Here is a 17467-nt window from a genome sequence, read left to right on the forward strand (position 1 = left end):
TTTCTTTCTTGATGAAAGTAGATGAATATGAGTTTCAGGTATTAAAACTTCCTTTTAGGATGAACCTCATTTGGTCCTAAAGTCTCATTTATCTATGGCTGAAATTGATTTCCTAAAGTTTTGAAAAGGGTTTTTATATCTATGGACACTAAAGGAATTTTTAAAAATTATGTCTCAAAAAAAAAAAAAAAATTGGAGTTCCTATTCTGGCTCAGTGGTTAACAAACCCAACTAGTAACCATAAGGTTTCGGGTTCAATCCCTGGCCTTGCTCAGCCGGTTAAGGACCCGGCATTGCCATGAGCTGAGGGGTAGGTCACAGACACGGCTCGGATCCCATGTTGCTGTGGCTGTGGCATAGGCTGGCGGGTACAGCTCCAATTCAACCCCTAGCCTGGGAACCTCCATATGCCGTGGGTGCGGCCCTAAAAAGATAAAAGGCAAAAAAGAAAAATTATGTAATCTCACAAATTTAGGACAGCAGGAAAGATGACAACGCATAAGAGCTATCAACAGTTTTTATGAAGAGTTCCCTTGCAGTGCAGCAGGTTAAAGATCTGATGTTGTCACTGCAGCAGCCCAGGTTGCTGTTGTGGCGCAGGTTCGATCACTGACCCCGAAGCTTCCACAGGCCAGGAACACAGCCAGAAAAGGGGGTGGGGGGTACAGTTTATTTGCTGGAGAAAATGAATGAGATATGCCTGTATTCAGGAAAACTAGACAATGCTAAATGCAGGGATGAGGCACCACACTGTAAATAGGGCCTCATTAAACAGGTTAAACAGAGAGGCTTCTACTAACCACTTCCTGTGTTGATTTCAAATGGCCAAAAAAAGGATGAGTTCGTGCTTGCCAGAGGGGAGACTGGCAGCTTCCTCTCCGGAGAAACTGACCAGCCCAAAAACAGACATCTCAAATTTGGAAATTTGGAGGTCCCCTCATGAAACATCTGTATGTCTGTCCTCCCTGTGGTAAAGCCTCGTCCGTCCACAGGCTTGACTAGGCATACAGGTTTTGGGTTGTAATTTTTTTCCCCCCTAGTTAGCATTTTAGTACCTCACTTGTAAAGCTGAATGGACAATGAAAGATCACCAGATGTTGGAGAAAAACCTCTAATGTGAAAGGCAGAGACCTAAAGGAAAAAGCAAGCAAACAAACTAAAAGAACTTGAAAGGAAAAGATAAATTCAGGGAGAAAAAATAAAAATAAAAAAATTGTCTCTGATTTCCCCAGAGAGAGAAGATAGTGTATCCATGAAACAAGAATGGGAAACTATAAAAAGAGAAATAAAGAATATAATAAATAAATATAAATATAATAAAGAATAAATAAAGGAATAAAGAGGAATGGCTGCATATGAAAATGCAGCACCTCATGTTTGAAAATACTGAGTTTCATGATGGCTGCAGTAGAGCCTTAAGGTGTGGGACCATTTTGGGCACAGGGACCCGTGTGACTGCACAGGTTGAGCAGCTGCAACACTGGCCTTGGAAGTAAGAAGGACTCTTGGAGATGAAATATATGACAGCATAAACAAGGATATTGAATAGAAGCTTTGGAAGATAAAGTAAGGAAAATGCCTAGAGTTATTCAAGTAGAAGACAGTTTAAGAGATTGATAATGTAGGAGTTCCCACTGTGGCACAGTGGGTTAATGATCTGGCTTATCTCTGTGTGGTCCTGGTTTGATCCCTGGCCCCATGCAGTGGGTTAAGGATCCAGCATTGCCACAGCTGTGGTGTAGGTCAAAGCTCCAACTCAGATTCAATCCCTGGCCTAGGAAAAGGGAAAGATTCATAGTGAAAATGTAGTAAAAATTTCAGGCAGAGGACATAGAAATACCAGGAAGGAGATAATCCCGGAAGTAAGTCAGAGCAAGTCCCCAGAACTGAAAGACATGAGTTTATAGAGTTAAGTAACCTAGACAAGGGACATAATTATGAAATTTTAAATTACCAAGAATAATTTCCTGAAAGCTTTCAGAAAGAGAGAAACAAAAATAAAACAAAATCCAGTTATAGGCAGTTCTTGTTGTGGCTCAGCAGTAACAAACCCAACTAAGATCCATGAGGACTTGGTTCAATCCCTGGCATCACTCATTGGGTTAAGGATTCCAGCATTGCCATGATCTGTGATGTGGGTCACAGACTCGGCTCAGATCCTGTGTTGCTGTGGCTGTGGTGTAGGCCAGCAGCTACAACTCTGATTCGACCCCTAGCCTGGTAACTTCCATATGCCGCAGGTGCAGCCATGAAAAAAAAAAAAAAAAAAAAAAAAAAAAACTGGTTACAGACAAAGGCTTTGAAAGCAGAATGGTAGCAGCCACAAAATGTTACTTTAGTGGGAAATTGTGATAGAACTCTTTTGAGAGGCTGTAGGGACTAACCTGGGAACCTTTAGTTCCTACTGTGGCTCAGTGAAAAGGAGTCTGACTAGTATCCATGAGGGTGTAGATTCCATCCCTGGCCTCGCTCAGTGGGTTAATGATCCAGCATTGCTGTGAGCTGCAGTGTAGGTTGCAGAAGTGGCTCGGATCTGGCATTGCTGTGGCTGTGGTTGTAGGCCGGTGGCTGCAGCTCCCATTCAACCCCTAGCCTGGGAACCTCCATATGCCACACCTCTGGGCCTAAAAAGCCAAAAAAAAGGGGGGGAGGGATAAAAAGCTAAATGCTAATCTGTCATATTGGAAAGTCAGTAGATGATCTGTCTCAATGATAAATCGGGAAATAGCAAGAGAAGCTTGCCATTTAGGTCTTTGGAGGTAAAATGAACAATTTTTTTTTTTAATTAAAAAAAACCTATTTCCATGAAAGAGTCAGAGGCCTTGCAAGTGCAGGAATCATAGTTTGGGGAAGACACTGCTGTTTTTGAATATTAACCATGTAGAACTACTACCTTTCTAACTACACATGTTAATAATTTAGCAGTTACAATTAGATTAAAGAGTAGATCAGGGTTTGCGTGAGGTTATATAGGACTATTCGATGTGACACTAATGCTTCTTCTCCCTCCAGATTCCCGGTACATTCTCTTACCTGTCGTGTTGCATCACCTCCACATGCACCTGCAAGAACAGAAGGACCTGATCATGTGCGCGCGGATCCTTAGCAATGTGTTTTGTCTCATCAAGAAGAATAGCTCAGTAAGTAAATACAGGTCATAGGAGGCAGGTCCCATCATATGGCTCCTGGAAATAAAATTTTACAAGTCTTCAAAGAAATCCCACCAAAGAGTCATCCTCTGAGAGAGTCTCACTTTTATTTCCAGCTGGGTTGGACTTTTTGCTCTTCTTCTGAGGGAAAAAAATTTTTAGCCTTGTGGGATAGCCATAACCCCAAATAACCTGGGTTTCCTAAACTTGTATATCAAGGAAGAACTGAATACCCAGTGGGAAAAATTAGAAATCTCAAAGCCTCCCACATGTGTCTTTAATCTTGACGAGTGCTCTGTGGCAAGAATAAATTATTGCTTGCAAAGATGGTCTGTTTTGGTCCATTCTTTGAAAGTTTGCATGATGATGGTCAGAGCTTGGCCAAGGCCCTTGGCCCCAGCCTGTGGAGACAGTGGAAGCAAAGGAGAGCCCCAGCAGCCTGGAGGTATCTTGAACCCAAACCATTACTTACCTGACAGTAATCACTCAGATGTTTTGGCTTTAGGAATTCCTGTCCGTATCCCTGACTCTTGAGGCAATGCAGTTGCATTAGATGATGTCCTGTCAACAGGGAACAATCGCATGCTTGCTTATAAGTGGAGACAGCTTGGCGTATGCACCGTCATGCACATAGGAAGGCTGTCTTGTTCTAGTTGTGTCACTGTCGCTGTTTGTTAGGCAGTATCATACGCTTCTGTAACAACTTTTACAAAGCAATGAGTGCTGACACTCCTGTTTCTTCCTCTGTTTCCCCATTAACTACGGTGCTACAGTTTCCCCATTTTTGACATCTGGTCACCTTCTGAAGAGCTCAGCAGTCAGCTGGCATGGGCCCCCAGTGGAAGTGATGGAGATAGGGCTCCAGCACTGTAGGAGCAGAGTTGGCACTTGAGAGAAAAAGGTCAGAAGCTCTGTTGTGGGTCAGAACCCAACATAGTCTCCAAGAGGATGCAGGTTTGATCCCCAGCCTGGCTCAGCGGGTTAAGGTTCTGGTGTTGCTGCCTGCTGTGGTGTAGTCCACGGATGCAGTTCGGAGTCAGTCCCTGGCCCAGAACTTCTATGTGCTGCAGGTGCAGCCATAAAAATAAAAAAATTAAAATTAAAAAAAAAAAGTGTAGTAAGACAGACCTGCCTGGAGAAGGACCATGGTTTTTATACACCCAGTTGAATAAAGCCTAGTTGTGCCTAGTTGGAATTTTTTTTTTCTAACTTTAATCACTGAGACTAAAAAGTAAGTTCACTGCAGAACACTGAAAACATCAGGTGGTAGTAGAGGTGATTTTTTTTTCCCCTACTATTTCAGTGTTGAAGTTGCAATCAATTTGGGGGCTTATCAATGAGGAATTCAGGACAGAAACTCTGGCTTGGAGGAAAAAAGCCTTAGTAGTGTTCTTGCAAGAGTGTAAGGAAGTTTATCATAAAATCCTAGCCAAAAAGCTCTTTCAAACTCATAGTTTCTTAAAGTTTCCTTTGCCAAGGCAGTCTTCTTGGTACACAAAGCATTTGTAATCGTAGTGCTTCGTCTTGTGCAGCTATAATAGAAACTCAAATCCACTACATACAATCAGTGCAGAGCATATTGGGTTTTTCTCTCAAGTCCTGGGGGCCTAGATAGGATTAATTTTATTCTGGAAGAGCGTTCCCACCATAGCCACAGACGTCCAGCCTGCAGCTACCAGTATTCACCTCAACTGAAAGTGCTCTTTGCTAACCTTTAATGTAGGAATTTTTGTTAAGGTCATTTTTATAAGAATACTCATTTGCACTTAAAATAGATTTTTGGAAAATAAGCTGTGCAACTCCAGTGATGAGAAAAGTAAATGTAAGCAAAATCTGAAACCAAAACACTGTTGATTCTTAAAACCAAGAGGAACACTTCCTGAAGAATCAGGCTCAGAAGGGCAAACTGACTTACTCAGGGCCTCCCCCCCTATCAGTGGCATTGGTTTTTGCTCCAAATTAGTCTGCGGTGCTTTTCAGAACATCACCCCACATTTTTATTTGTATCTCCCGGACCCATTGCATCCTTGGGTAGAGCTGTCAACATTTTCTTTCCCTTTGATTTCTAATAAAAGAAGGTCATTGACTTAAGCGAGTTAGGGTGGGTCCCTAGGTCTGTCCAGCTCTTGAGTTCTCTGACTCTGATTCTAGATTTGGGCATGTGCTTTTCCCCCTGTTGCACTAAAGAGAGATTAATGTACACATTAAGCCACTATTTCTTAAACACGGTATTTTTTTCTCTCTTAAGGAAAAGTCTGTGCTGGAGGAAATAGACGTGATAGTGGCCAGCCTGCTGGACATCCTGTTGAGAACCATACTGGAGATCACCAGTCGACCCCAGCCGCCCGGTTCCACGATGCGGCTCCAGTTCCAGGATGTCACTGTAAGGCCATAGCGCAAATGGCGTGCAAGGAGCAGCAGAGTTGTGCTTGTTAAAGCCTCGGTTGCTCGGAGGGTGGGTTGCTGTAAAAATCAGGGAAATCTGGCCTTGGGAGGTCGTTTCACATGTATGTGAGTTTACCTTCATTTTACCAGAGGATGAGGATACGATTCAAGTTTGTTAAAAGATCTTGGATTGCGATGTTTTTAGTTACAGAAGGACCACATGTGCCCAATTTATCTTCACTTTGCTCAGTTTAAGTTAACCTGTGATTCTATTGCATCAGTATTCTCAATACCTTTTGATTCTTTTCTCAGCCATTGGATTTTGGTTGAGGAAGTGAGAATGGTCAGATAGAGCAAGAGCACCCAGGGGTCCTGAGGGCTCCTTTTAAATTTCTCACTGTGACTAGTAAGGATCTTTGTTTGGGGTGAGGAAGAGCTGTTTCCTCAGCTGTGAATGGAGAAAGTTTGATGATTTCTAATGTATCTTCAAGCTCCACTCTTGTATGAATCTAGTATGACATGATTTATATAAAATCTTAAAAAATAATTTATGTGATAGGTTATATGTGTGTATGTGTGTGGAGAGAGAGAAAGATGGATGGATGGATGGATGGATTTCTATTTAAAACTCACATCCAATTGAGCAAATATGTGTTTTTTTGATCTAAGAACATTCTTCCATATACCATTTGCTGTAGTTTTCACATATTTTTATTTACCAAAATGTCAGCCTTTTGGCATTATTTTTACATTATTTTGTAGAACCCCATCTTAAGAATTTTTGCCTAACCCCTGAAAATAATTTTTGCTTTTATTTAAAACACATAAAGAGTCCACCCTGGCTTGACTGTTTCAATATGGCCATCTTGTGTTGAATTTTATTTTCTCCACTTTCAGAACTGAAATTTACTCAGGAATCCAAGCTCTGGGTTTGGGAAGTAAAGTTAAACTCTTCCTTTTTAACAAACTAATGCTAAAGATAGTATGAAAAACACTTCTTAATTGTATGTTTAATAGTGGTTTCAGCCTCATTTAAAGAAAAGAAGGGCACACAGTTAATTTCTCAGGGTCTGATGGAATTTCATGTGTAAAATGATACCTATCTCATTAGTACACCACTTGGTTCTTAGCAAATGCTCAAAACATGTTTTTTTGTTTTTTGTTTTCTTCCTAATGCTTCTAGAGTTCACTATGGGTCTGAAAGTTTGGGAATTTTTGTTTTGAATTTTTGTATTGTGTATTTTCGTGTTTTTATGAACTTTTTTATTTTGTAGTAATTGTAAAATCACATGCAGTTGTGAAAAATAATAGAGATATCCCATGTAGCTTTTATCCAATTTACCCAGTGGTAATGTCTTACAGAACTATAGGATGCAGTCACAACTAGGATATTGATATTAATACAGTCGAGACACAGAATATTTCCATCATCCCAAGAATCCCCCTTGTTGCCATTTTATAGCCAAACCTGCTTTCCTCCCATCTCCACCTCCTCCTTAACCCTGGCAACCACACATCTCCTCTCCATTTTTGTTATTTTGTCATTTCAGGAGTTTTATATAAAATGGAATCATGCAATATGTAACCTATTGTGATGAGCATTTTTTTTTTTTCTACTCACCATAATTCTCTGGAGATCCATCCAGGTCACTGTGTGTATTTTTTATTATTTATTTATTTATTCCCCTCCCGCCCCCCACCTCACCCTGCGCTCAGTGGTTTTCATGGTATGGACATACCATATTTAACCATACCCAATGAAGGCTGTCAAAGTTGTTCCAGATTTTGGCTTTACTAACAAAGTTGTTTTAAACATTTGAGTGCAAGTTTTTATGTCAGCCTAAGTCTTCGTTTCTCTAGGATAAATGCCCAGGAGCGTGGTTGCTGGGTTGTACAATAGTTTTGCTTTGTTTTGTTTTGTTTTAAGAAACATACTGCTTTCCCTAGTAGCTGTATTATTTTATATTCTCATATACACAGTGTTTAATGAATGATTCAATTTTGCAACACCCTTATCAGCATTTAGTGTTTTTGGGGAGAGGGGAACATTCTAATAGGTGGGTAGTGATATCGTATGTGTTTCAATTTGAATTTCCTTAATGGCTAATAAGGATGCACATCTTTTCACATACTTATTTGCCATTTATATATCCTCATTGGTGGACTGTCTCTTCATGTCTTTTCCTCATTTTCTAATTGGACTACTTTTTACTCTTGAGTTTTGAGAGTTCTTTATATATTCCAGATTCTTGTCCTTTATTGAATGTATGGTTTAAAAATATTTTCTCCCACTCTGTAGTTTATTTTTTCATTTTTTTCCTTTTTCATTCTATAGGGTCTTTAGTAGAGCAGAAGTTTTTGATTTTGATGAAGTCCAACTTATCAGTTTTTATTTTTATGAATCGTGCTTTCGATGTCAAGTTTAAAGAACTCTCTTTGTCTAGCCCTATATCCTGAAGGTTATCTCCTAGACTTTTTTTCCTACAAATATTAATAGTCTCATATATTGTATTTAATCCATGTACCATTTTGAGTTAATTTTTGTATTAGCTGTGTCAGAAAATTTTAACGTCTCTTATCACCTCAGTATTAATGTCTGTTGTCTCTTTTCATTCAATTTGAGATCTTTTGGGCTTGGGTAGGATGAGTGATTTGCAGTTGAAATCTGGACACTTTTATAAGACTTGAATATTATTTAAACCTTCTGTTTTAACTGGCTTTATGTGACACCACCTGACAGGTGAAGGGATTGGGTGCCAATTCATTATGGCCAGATGAATAAAGACGTCCAGGCTCCCCACTTTGTCTCCACTGACACTGAGCAGTAGTCGTGAAAGTACCTGCTCTCTGTTTGGCTCTCCACTCTGGAGAGGGATGTTGGGGTACCTCATCAAAGCCTTGTGAACATGGATGTCTGGGCTCCCCATTTGGCTTTTGCAAGTGTGGGAGATGCTGGAGTTTTTGGTAGTGTTTCACTGCAGTAGAGCAGTGATGGCTGAAAGGTTTGTCTTATTAAACTGCCCTTTTCTTGGTCCTTTGGCGCAAGTTTTGTTGGGGGTTGGGGGGAACTTCTGTTGCAGTTGATGGTGTTTCAGCTCCAGAGGAGGGGATGTCTGAGGCTAAAAGAAAATCCCAAGAGTTCAATGCCATGTCCTTCCCTTGGTTCAAGGTGCCTAGCTAGTCTGTTCCAGAGTCGTCTTCTAGCGTTTCATATCTAATGGAGGGATTTTAGTTGTACTTGGCAAGAGGAATTGGGAAAAGCATATATCCTCCATCTCCCCCAAAACAGAAGGTCTCCTTCATTTTGGTTTTGATGGTAACATCTCAACTGCTTCCTGGCAATACAGCTCAGACACAGTTCTAAAATTATAATGGCCTCGTAAACGAAATCATAGCAAGTGCTCCGTGTGGTCAAAGACTGCCTGAGGTCAAAAGCCGAAACACTTTTTCAGACTGCTTTGTATCCATAGGCAAGGTTGTCACTGCCAAATTTCTCTGGGATATGGTTAGCTGTAGGCCTTCACAGTTGTAATAATCAGAGCAAATTAAGGGGCTTGAGGAGGCAGTGGGTCAGGTTTCTGGATGGCTTTGGGGGTGGGGTGGGCGGGGTGATCGTCTGGCATGCTGAATTTTAGGAAGATCGCATCAAGTGAAACCTTGTCCGGGGAAGTTGTGTTGTGTGCTTTGCTGTGTGAAAAACCAAACTTCTCGAGGTATGTGTGATGAAGACGGCAAGAAAACACACATTTAAATTATTTGGCACCTTAGATTTTATGCTTTAATATTTTTTTTTTTTTTTTTTGAGTCCTCAGTCAACCTGGTTTGAGTCCTACTCTGCCACTTGATGATCTGCCTATGCTCTTGGGCAAGTTACCTAATATCTCTAAGCTTCAGTTTTTTAAAGTTTCTGTTTCTTTAAAATAGAGAAAATAATTGTACATATCCCAAAGTTACTGTGAGGATTTCATGAAATCTATAAAAGTGTTTAAACAGTATCAGTACACTTTAGCAATTAGTAGTGGTGGTAGCAACAGTAGTCTGGATTTATGATAATTACAGAAGCAGTACTCGTACTGTTGTTGTTACAACTAATTTATAGTGAAAAGTTTGATCTGGTCATTGACAAGGTCATTTCTCGGGGCACTGAAGACCTGCTGAATTTCTTCATCCTTTTCTCTTAGAATATAGGCTGTCCATATGCGGAAAGAATCTGAAAAAGATTGGATAAATGCATATGTAGAGCTGAATCACTTTGATGTACATCAGAAACTAACACAACATTGTAAATCAACTATACTTCAATAAAAAATTAAAGTTAAAAAAAAAAAAGAAACAAAACAGGCCAAGTAGGGAGTCTTCACATGGCAGTTTTGCACTAAGAACTTTTCAGTACTTACTGAAAAAGTGCCCACAATTAGTGGTTATACGGTAGATAGAAGCCATTCCCACAGTGTGTGGTGGTGAAGCATTCAGCTCTCTATTAGTACCACGTCTGTCACCCTGCCTCCCAGGAACACCCATCAGGATGACTATATCAGAATTGCAGATAACAACAGCCTTATTTTTACTGTCTCAAAGGATTGTATTTCTTGTTCTTCTACCAACTGTTCTTCAAACTTTAAAACACTCTTTATAGCGGGGGTGGGGAGGGGAAGCACTATTGTAATTGATTCCTTTCAAAAGTCTAAATGTACATGGAAGCAGATTTTATAAAGAGGCATATGTGGCCATCCGTTCACACCCTCAACTAATTGGACTCCGGAGTCCCTTATGGTTGATAAATACTTCTTTGCTTTGCACGTAAATCTGTTCAGCGCCATGTATAGTGCAGATGACTTGAGTTCAGCATGAATGTCAAAGGCATACTCTGCATTTATCTGAACTTTTTGTGCATTGCGGGCTGTGGTTGGGGAAAAGAAGGCTGGAGAATTCTGTAAGAAGTTTCTGGGAACAATTGTGTATGTACAACAGAAGGCTTCCAAAAGACTAACTTGTAGCCATCTAATAATATCATTCACACTTACTGGGGAAAATGCCCATTATACTCAATCTAGTTGTAAAATGGATACAAAGTATTGCAGCACAGAATTCTTTTTAAAGGTGATTTGTAGGTTAAAAAAAATTCCGACACTAAAAGGAAGTGAATCTTGACCAACGATGGATTTTTATTTATTCTTTTTAACAAACTGTGAGTCCAGGATTTTCAGGTAAACACTTGAAATCTTCTATTTATTTTTTGTCTTTTTGGGGCCATACCCACGGCATATGGAGGTTCCTAGACTAGGGGTCAAATCAGAGCTATAGCCACCAGCCTATGCCCACAGCCACAGCAACGCCAGATCCAAGCTGTTTCTGTGACCTACACCACAGCTCAAGGTAACACCGGATCCTTAACCCACTGAGCAAGGCCAGGGTTTGAACCTGCATCCTCATGGATACTAGTCAGATTCATTTCTGCTGAACCCCAGTGGGAACTCCTAAAATCTTTTAAATAAAACAAATAAAATTATATTACTGATGAAAAACATGTCAGTAAGATACTGGATGTCTAAGCCTCTTAGGGTTAAATGTGCTTGGAGTGCCTGAATGCATTAAGTGAATAAATAAAATGACATTGTCGAGTAGACATTGGTGTGTCTCAAATGTGCCAACATTAGACATCGGAATGACAGGTTGTTTGCAATGGACCTAAACCTGATGTGAGAGTTATAAATAGTTAATAACCTGGATTCAAAAGAGGTACTTGCCTAGGTACAGTGACTCTAAGACTTAATGAAAGTCTACTCATTTTTTAATAATTTTTAAATTTTTACTAACATCATTAAAAATAGTGTATCATTGGAGTTCCTGTTGTGGCACAGTGGGTTAAAAACCCAACTAGTATCCATGAAGATGCGGGTTCGATCCCTGGCCTCGCTCAGTGGGTTAAGAATCTGGCATTGATTTGAGCTGTGGTGTAGGTCTCGGATGCAGCTCAGATCCCACATTGCTGTCACTGTGGTGGAGGCTGGCAGCTGTAGCTCCCATTCAACCCCTAGCCTGGGAACTTCCGTGTGCTGCAGGCGCTGCCTGTAAAAAGAAAAAAAAAGGCTTGTCATTTATGATACTTCACTATTCACAGGATTTATGTTGAAATAAATATTTTAACAATATTAATCTAGTAGCTACATTGGAAATAGTGTAGATATATATAGAAAAATGAGATAAAAAATTGAATGCATTTATACCAATTAGATGTGCATTTTTATGTCAAGATGTAGAAGACGCTACAAAGTACTAGCATTGGTTAACAGAGAGATTTTCATATACCTACTTATATTTGAAATATAAGCCTCAAGCTTATATTTCAGATGTATTTCCCTATAAAATAAGTCACTCTGAGCAATAGGAAAAAAAGCAAGAGATACCTGGGTTTACACCCCAGCTCACCATTTTCTAGCTATGGAATCTGGAATAAATATGTTATTAACTTTAACACATCTCACTGTAAAGTGAAGTTATTAGTGTCTATGCAACAAGGTTGTAGTAAGGAATAAAATTAACAATATAATCAAAATATAGCAACTTATACGTAGTGCCATTCCATAAATGGTGGTGTTGTCACTGTATTTTTTTAAGTTTTTTAAAGATATAATTGACAAAAGATTATGTGGATTTTTTTCCTTTTCTTTTTACTGCTGCACCTGCAGTATATGCAAGTTCCCAGGCCAGGGCTCAAATCGGAGCTGCAGTTTCAGGCCTACACCATAGCCATGGCAACACCAAATTTGAGCCACATCTGTGGCCTGTGCTGCTGCAGCTTATGGCATCACCAGATCCTTAACCCACTGAATGAGGCCAGGAATTGAACCTGCATCCTCACAGACACTAACACTAACACATAACTCTTAACCCACGGAGCCACCGCAGGAACTCCTATATGTGTTTTTTAATTTTATTTTCTCTTATTGAAGTATAGTTGATTTACAATGTTATGTTAATTTCTGCTGTGTAGCAAAGTGATCGGTTATTCACATTTATGTTCTTTTTTTTTAATAGTCTTTTCCATTATGTTTTATCACAGGATGTTGAATATAGTTCTCTATGCTATACAGTAGGACCTTGTTGCTTTTCCCTTCCATGTGTAATAGCTTACATCTGCTAACCCTAACCTCCCACTCCATCTCTCCCCCAGCCTGCTCCCCCTTGGCAACAGCAAGTTTGTTCTCTTTGTCATAGATAGATTCATTTGTCTCATATTTTATTTTATTTATTTTTAAAATACTCAATGAATTTTATTACATTTGTAGTTTTACAATGATCACCACAGCACAATTATATAGCATTTCCATCCCAAACCTCCAGCTGATCCCCCCACCCCCCAACCTGTCTCTGGAAACTGTAAGTTTTTCAAAGTCTATGAGTCAGTATCTGTTCTGCAAAGAAGTTCATTGTGTCCCTTTTTTAGATTCCACATGTAAGTGATAGCATTTGATGTTGGCGTCTAATTATCTGACTGACTTAACATGATAATTTCTAGGTCTAGCCATGTTGCTGCAAATCTGTTATTTCCTTCCTTTTAATGGCTGAGTAATATTCCATTGTGTATATGTACCACATCTTCTTTATGCATTCCTCTGTTGATGGACATTTAGGTTGTTTCCATGTCTTGGCTATTGTATATAGTGCTGCAATGAACATTTTCGAGTCATGGTTTTCTCTGGATAGATGCCCAGGAGTGGGATTGCTGGATCAAATGGTAATTCTATTTTTAATTTTCTGAGGAATCTCCATACTGTTTTCCACAGTGGTTGCATCAATTTACATTCCCATCAACAGTGTAAGAGGGTTCCCTTTTCTCCACACCCTCTCCAGCATTTATTGTTTGTAGACTTTTTGATGGTGGCCATTCTGACCAGTGTAAGGTAATTTTGATTTGCATTTCTGTAATAACTAGTGATATTGAACCTCTTTTCATGTGTTTTTTGGCCATCCGTATGTCTTCTTTGGAGAATTGTCTGTTTAGATCTTTTGCCCATTTTTTGATGGGGTTGTTTGTTTTTTTTTTGGTATTGAGCTGCAGGAGGTGTTTGTAAATTTTGGAGATTAATCCCTTGTCAGTTGCTTCATTTGCAAATATCTTCTCCCATTCTGTGTGTTGTCTTTTGTTTTGTTTAGGGTTTCCTTTGCTGTGTGGAAACTTTTAAGTTTAAGTTCCATTTGTTTATTTTTGTTTTTATCATCATTACTCTAGGAGGTGTATCTGAAAAGATATTGCTGTGGTTTGTGTTGGAGAGTGTTTGACCTATGTTTTCCTCTAAGAGTTTTATAGTATCAGGTCTTATATTTAGGTCTTTAATCCATTTCGAGTTTATTTTTGTGTATGGTGTTAGGGAGTATTCTGATTTCATTCTTTGACATGCGGCTGTCCAGTTTTTCCAGCACCACTTATTGAAGGGACTATATATTCTTGCCTCCTTTGTCATAGATTAGTTGACTGTAGGTGTGTGGGTTTAATTCTGGGTTTTCTATCCTGTTCCACTGATCTATATTTCTGTCTTTGATGCCAGTATCATATGGTTTTGATGACTCTAGCTTTGTAGTAGAATCTGAAGTCAGGGAGCCTGATTCTTCCAGCTCCATTTTTCTTTCTTAGTACATCTTTGGCTATTCTGGGTCTTTTGTGCTTCCAAACAAACTTTTGGAAGTTTGTTTAAAATATTTGTTTGAGTTCTATGAAAAATGTCCTTGGTAATTTGATAGTGATTGCATTGAATCTGTAGATTGCCTTGGGTAGTGTAGCCATTTTGATAATATTGATTCTTCCAATCCAAGAGCATAGTATGTCTTTCCATCTGTTTGTGTCATCTTTGATTCCTTGCATCAGCATCTTATAGTTTTCAGAGTACAGGTCTTTTGTCTCTTTAGGTAGGTTTATTTCTAAATATTTTATTCTTTTTTGATGTGACGGTAAATGGGATTGTTTCCCTAATTTCCCTTTCTGATCTTTTGTTGTTAGTATATAAAAATGCATCAATTTCTGTGTATGAATTTTGTATCCTGCTACTTTGCCAAATTCATTGATGAGCTCTAACAGTTTTCGTGCTTATCTCTGTATGGGAAGTATAAGAGTCTGGGCTTGGTGAAATTGTTCCTTTGATATTCATCTTAACTATCTAGGGCCTGTATCCTGTTTTCCTCCATCCTGAATTCCTCTTAGGGGGCACCTTCAGTGGTTGCTTCAGTGGCTGATGGCTTTATGGCCATAGCATCCTTTGTTCACTGAAATGGCAGGTAATGTCCTTCATCCACAGTCCAATCTGCCATTAGTCCCCCCACTTAGTGAATTTTCATATCACACATGATAGTCTTCAACTCTGGAGATTTAATTTAGGTCCTTTTGAAATCTTTCATGTCTCTAATTAACATGTTCAGTCTTTCCTCAGGCTTCCTAAATATATAGAATACACTAATAATAGCTATTTTAATATCCATGACTGCTAATTCTATTTTTGTGTCATCTAATCTGTTTCCATTGATTGAATTTTTCTTCTCATTTGTATCATCATTTTTTCCTGCTTCTGTGTAAGCCTAATAATTTTTTTTTGAATGCCAGGCATTGTGCTTTCTACCTTATGGGAGGTGGATTTTTTTTTTAATTTCTAAAAATATCTTTAATTTTCTTGCGGAATGAAGTTAAAATTTTTAGGAACTGTTCAATTGTTTTCACGTCTTGCTTTTGAACTTTCTTAGGTAGGTTCAAAGCAGCATTTGTCCTAGCAGCAGTTTTTCCCCACTACTGAAGAAAGGTTCTTTTTAGTACTCTAACTGATGCCCTGTTAGTAGCATTTTTCAGTCTAGCTGGTAAGAAAGGCACTCTTCCCAGTCATGTGTGAGCCGCAGGCACTGTTCTCCCAATCCTTTTGAGTAGTTTTTGCTTTGCCTTGGTTTATGTCCTCATACACACATCCATTAAAATATTCATAATTGTCCCCTTACATTTTCTATTTCTTGTGTTTAGTATCAAGGATTCCTTTTTTTCATTATCAATGTAATACGTTGAGCTTAGAGGGTATTTCTGCTAGGCTGTACTGGTTAGTTCTTAAGTATTTTCCCTAAAAAGTACGTAGGGATAACTATTTGTTGTATCTCTGTGTTACAAATAATTATCCGTCCATGTGCAAGGAGTCGGCCTGCATCTCTGGTCACCCTGATTTGGCCACTAAGCAGCATCCTCAGGCTTCCTATGGCCTTAATGAGGATGTGTTTAACTGTCCTGACTTAGTTGTCAAATCCCACATCTCAGAGCTTTTAGTCTCAAATTTTACATCTGAGCCTATAATCTTTTTCCATGTAGATTCAAAGAAACCAATTCCCAATTAAACTGCATTTCTCTAAATCCAGTCAGTTACTACTGACTACTTATCCTGTTGTGCTTGTCTTGTTTTAAATGTAATTACAAGCAGATAAATTCTTTGCTGGAGAAAAAAGTTTGTATTGAAAACAAAAAAAAAATTATTTTTATGGCCACACCTATGGCATATGTTTCCAGGCCAAGAACTGAATCTGATCCTTTTTTTTCTTTTTCATTATTAATTTTTAAGATTTGAACTTTATAGGAGTCAGTCACATAGTGCCCAAGCCAAAAAGGATCACAGTTAAATTACACTGTTCTTAAAAGGAAATGGAAACCAACATTATACGATGTATGGCTTTCTCTATACCCAGCAAGTCAGCAGCTAAGCATACTGATGAGCAGGGGAAGGGCAAGTAAATTCAAAACTGGAGCGTGAAGTTACAGCAAGAGGTTTGGAATAGAAAAATCTAGGAATAACTCCATCTTTACCAGTTTCTAGCTGTGTGATTTGGGGCGAGTCTTTTAGCCCACTAAACCTACGTTTTACCTTCTTTAAATTAGTGGTATACCCCTACCTTATAGCACTGATATGAGGCTCAGATGATACTAATGAGAATTCCTGCTGTGACACAGTCGGTTAAGAATCCAATGCAGTGGTTCAAGTTGCTGTGGAGGCGTGAGTTTAATCCCCAGCCTGGGGTGGTGGGTTAAAGGATCTGACATTGCCCCAGCTGTGGCATAAGAGCCACTTGGATTCAGTCCCTGGCCTGGAAATTCCATATACTGCAGGTGCAGCCATCTAAAAATGATAAAATGAACAAAGGCCTAGTAAATGCTTAATACATGCTTGGGGGCCTCGTTGCCTTACCTTCTTGAAGTGTGTGGAGTTACTTCCCTAGTGAAAAGCTTCCACCCAAGTTTTTTTTTTTTTTTTTTTTTTTCCAAAAATCCACTCTAAATTTAAAAATGCATGTATACCAAGTAAATGGCAATCATCACAGGGAGAAATGTTGACTGTGATACTGTGATTTAGATTAAGACAGATTATGGGGTAAATTCCATCACAGTGGAATCTTTTTTCTAATGTTCTCTTTGAGGGCAGTTGAAAGTAAGCTGCTGATGTCTGTGATATATTTACCAAAAAATGCATTTGCTTTTTTCTTTCTTTTTTTTTTTTAATTAATTAGGGGGAGTTTGTTGCTTGTCTCCTGTCCTTACTACGGCAAATGACAGACAGACACTATCAACAGCTTCTTGACAGTTTCAATACTAAAGAAGAACTAAGGGTAAGTATCATTTTTTAAAGTGCCCTTTAATGTATCTTTTTAGTTGCTTTTATTTTTATCCATCATGGTTCAGATGGTTCTTGGACAGTTGCTTTACCTGTTTCCATTTAATTCCATTGTTCCTCAACTTTATCCGCAGGTTTGCTCATCCGTATTGACGCTTTAAAATTCCTGTACTCAGTCCAAGCAGTTAACTCTTATTTTAGATAAGGATGTAAGATTCGAAGTCCCTATCATCAAAGTCCAGTGACCTAGTCATGGACTAACAGAACAAGGCAAAAGCAAATAGACTAAGTTAGTTAAGTGGAATT

The 17467-nt window shown here is 39.0% G+C and overlaps 1 protein-coding gene across 10 annotated transcripts in view; it reads left to right on the forward strand.

Annotated features, from left to right (window-relative positions):
* The window catches only part of DOCK4 (dedicator of cytokinesis 4), a 456170-nt gene that overhangs the window by 332069 nt on the left and 106634 nt on the right, over nucleotides 1–17467 (forward strand). For all 10 annotated transcript variants that reach the window (XM_021079277.1, XM_021079281.1, XM_021079279.1 and 7 more), the window contains 3 exons: nucleotides 3013–3140; nucleotides 5398–5532; nucleotides 17058–17156. In XM_021079277.1, the coding sequence (XP_020934936.1) occupies nucleotides 3013–3140; nucleotides 5398–5532; nucleotides 17058–17156 (362 nt within the window). The remainder of the gene's footprint in view (nucleotides 1–3012; nucleotides 3141–5397; nucleotides 5533–17057; nucleotides 17157–17467) is intronic.

The sequence above is a fragment of the Sus scrofa genome, chromosome 18 (genome assembly GCF_000003025.6).
Source record: "Sus scrofa isolate TJ Tabasco breed Duroc chromosome 18, Sscrofa11.1, whole genome shotgun sequence".
In the NCBI taxonomy this organism is placed as follows: domain Eukaryota; kingdom Metazoa; phylum Chordata; class Mammalia; order Artiodactyla; family Suidae; genus Sus; species Sus scrofa.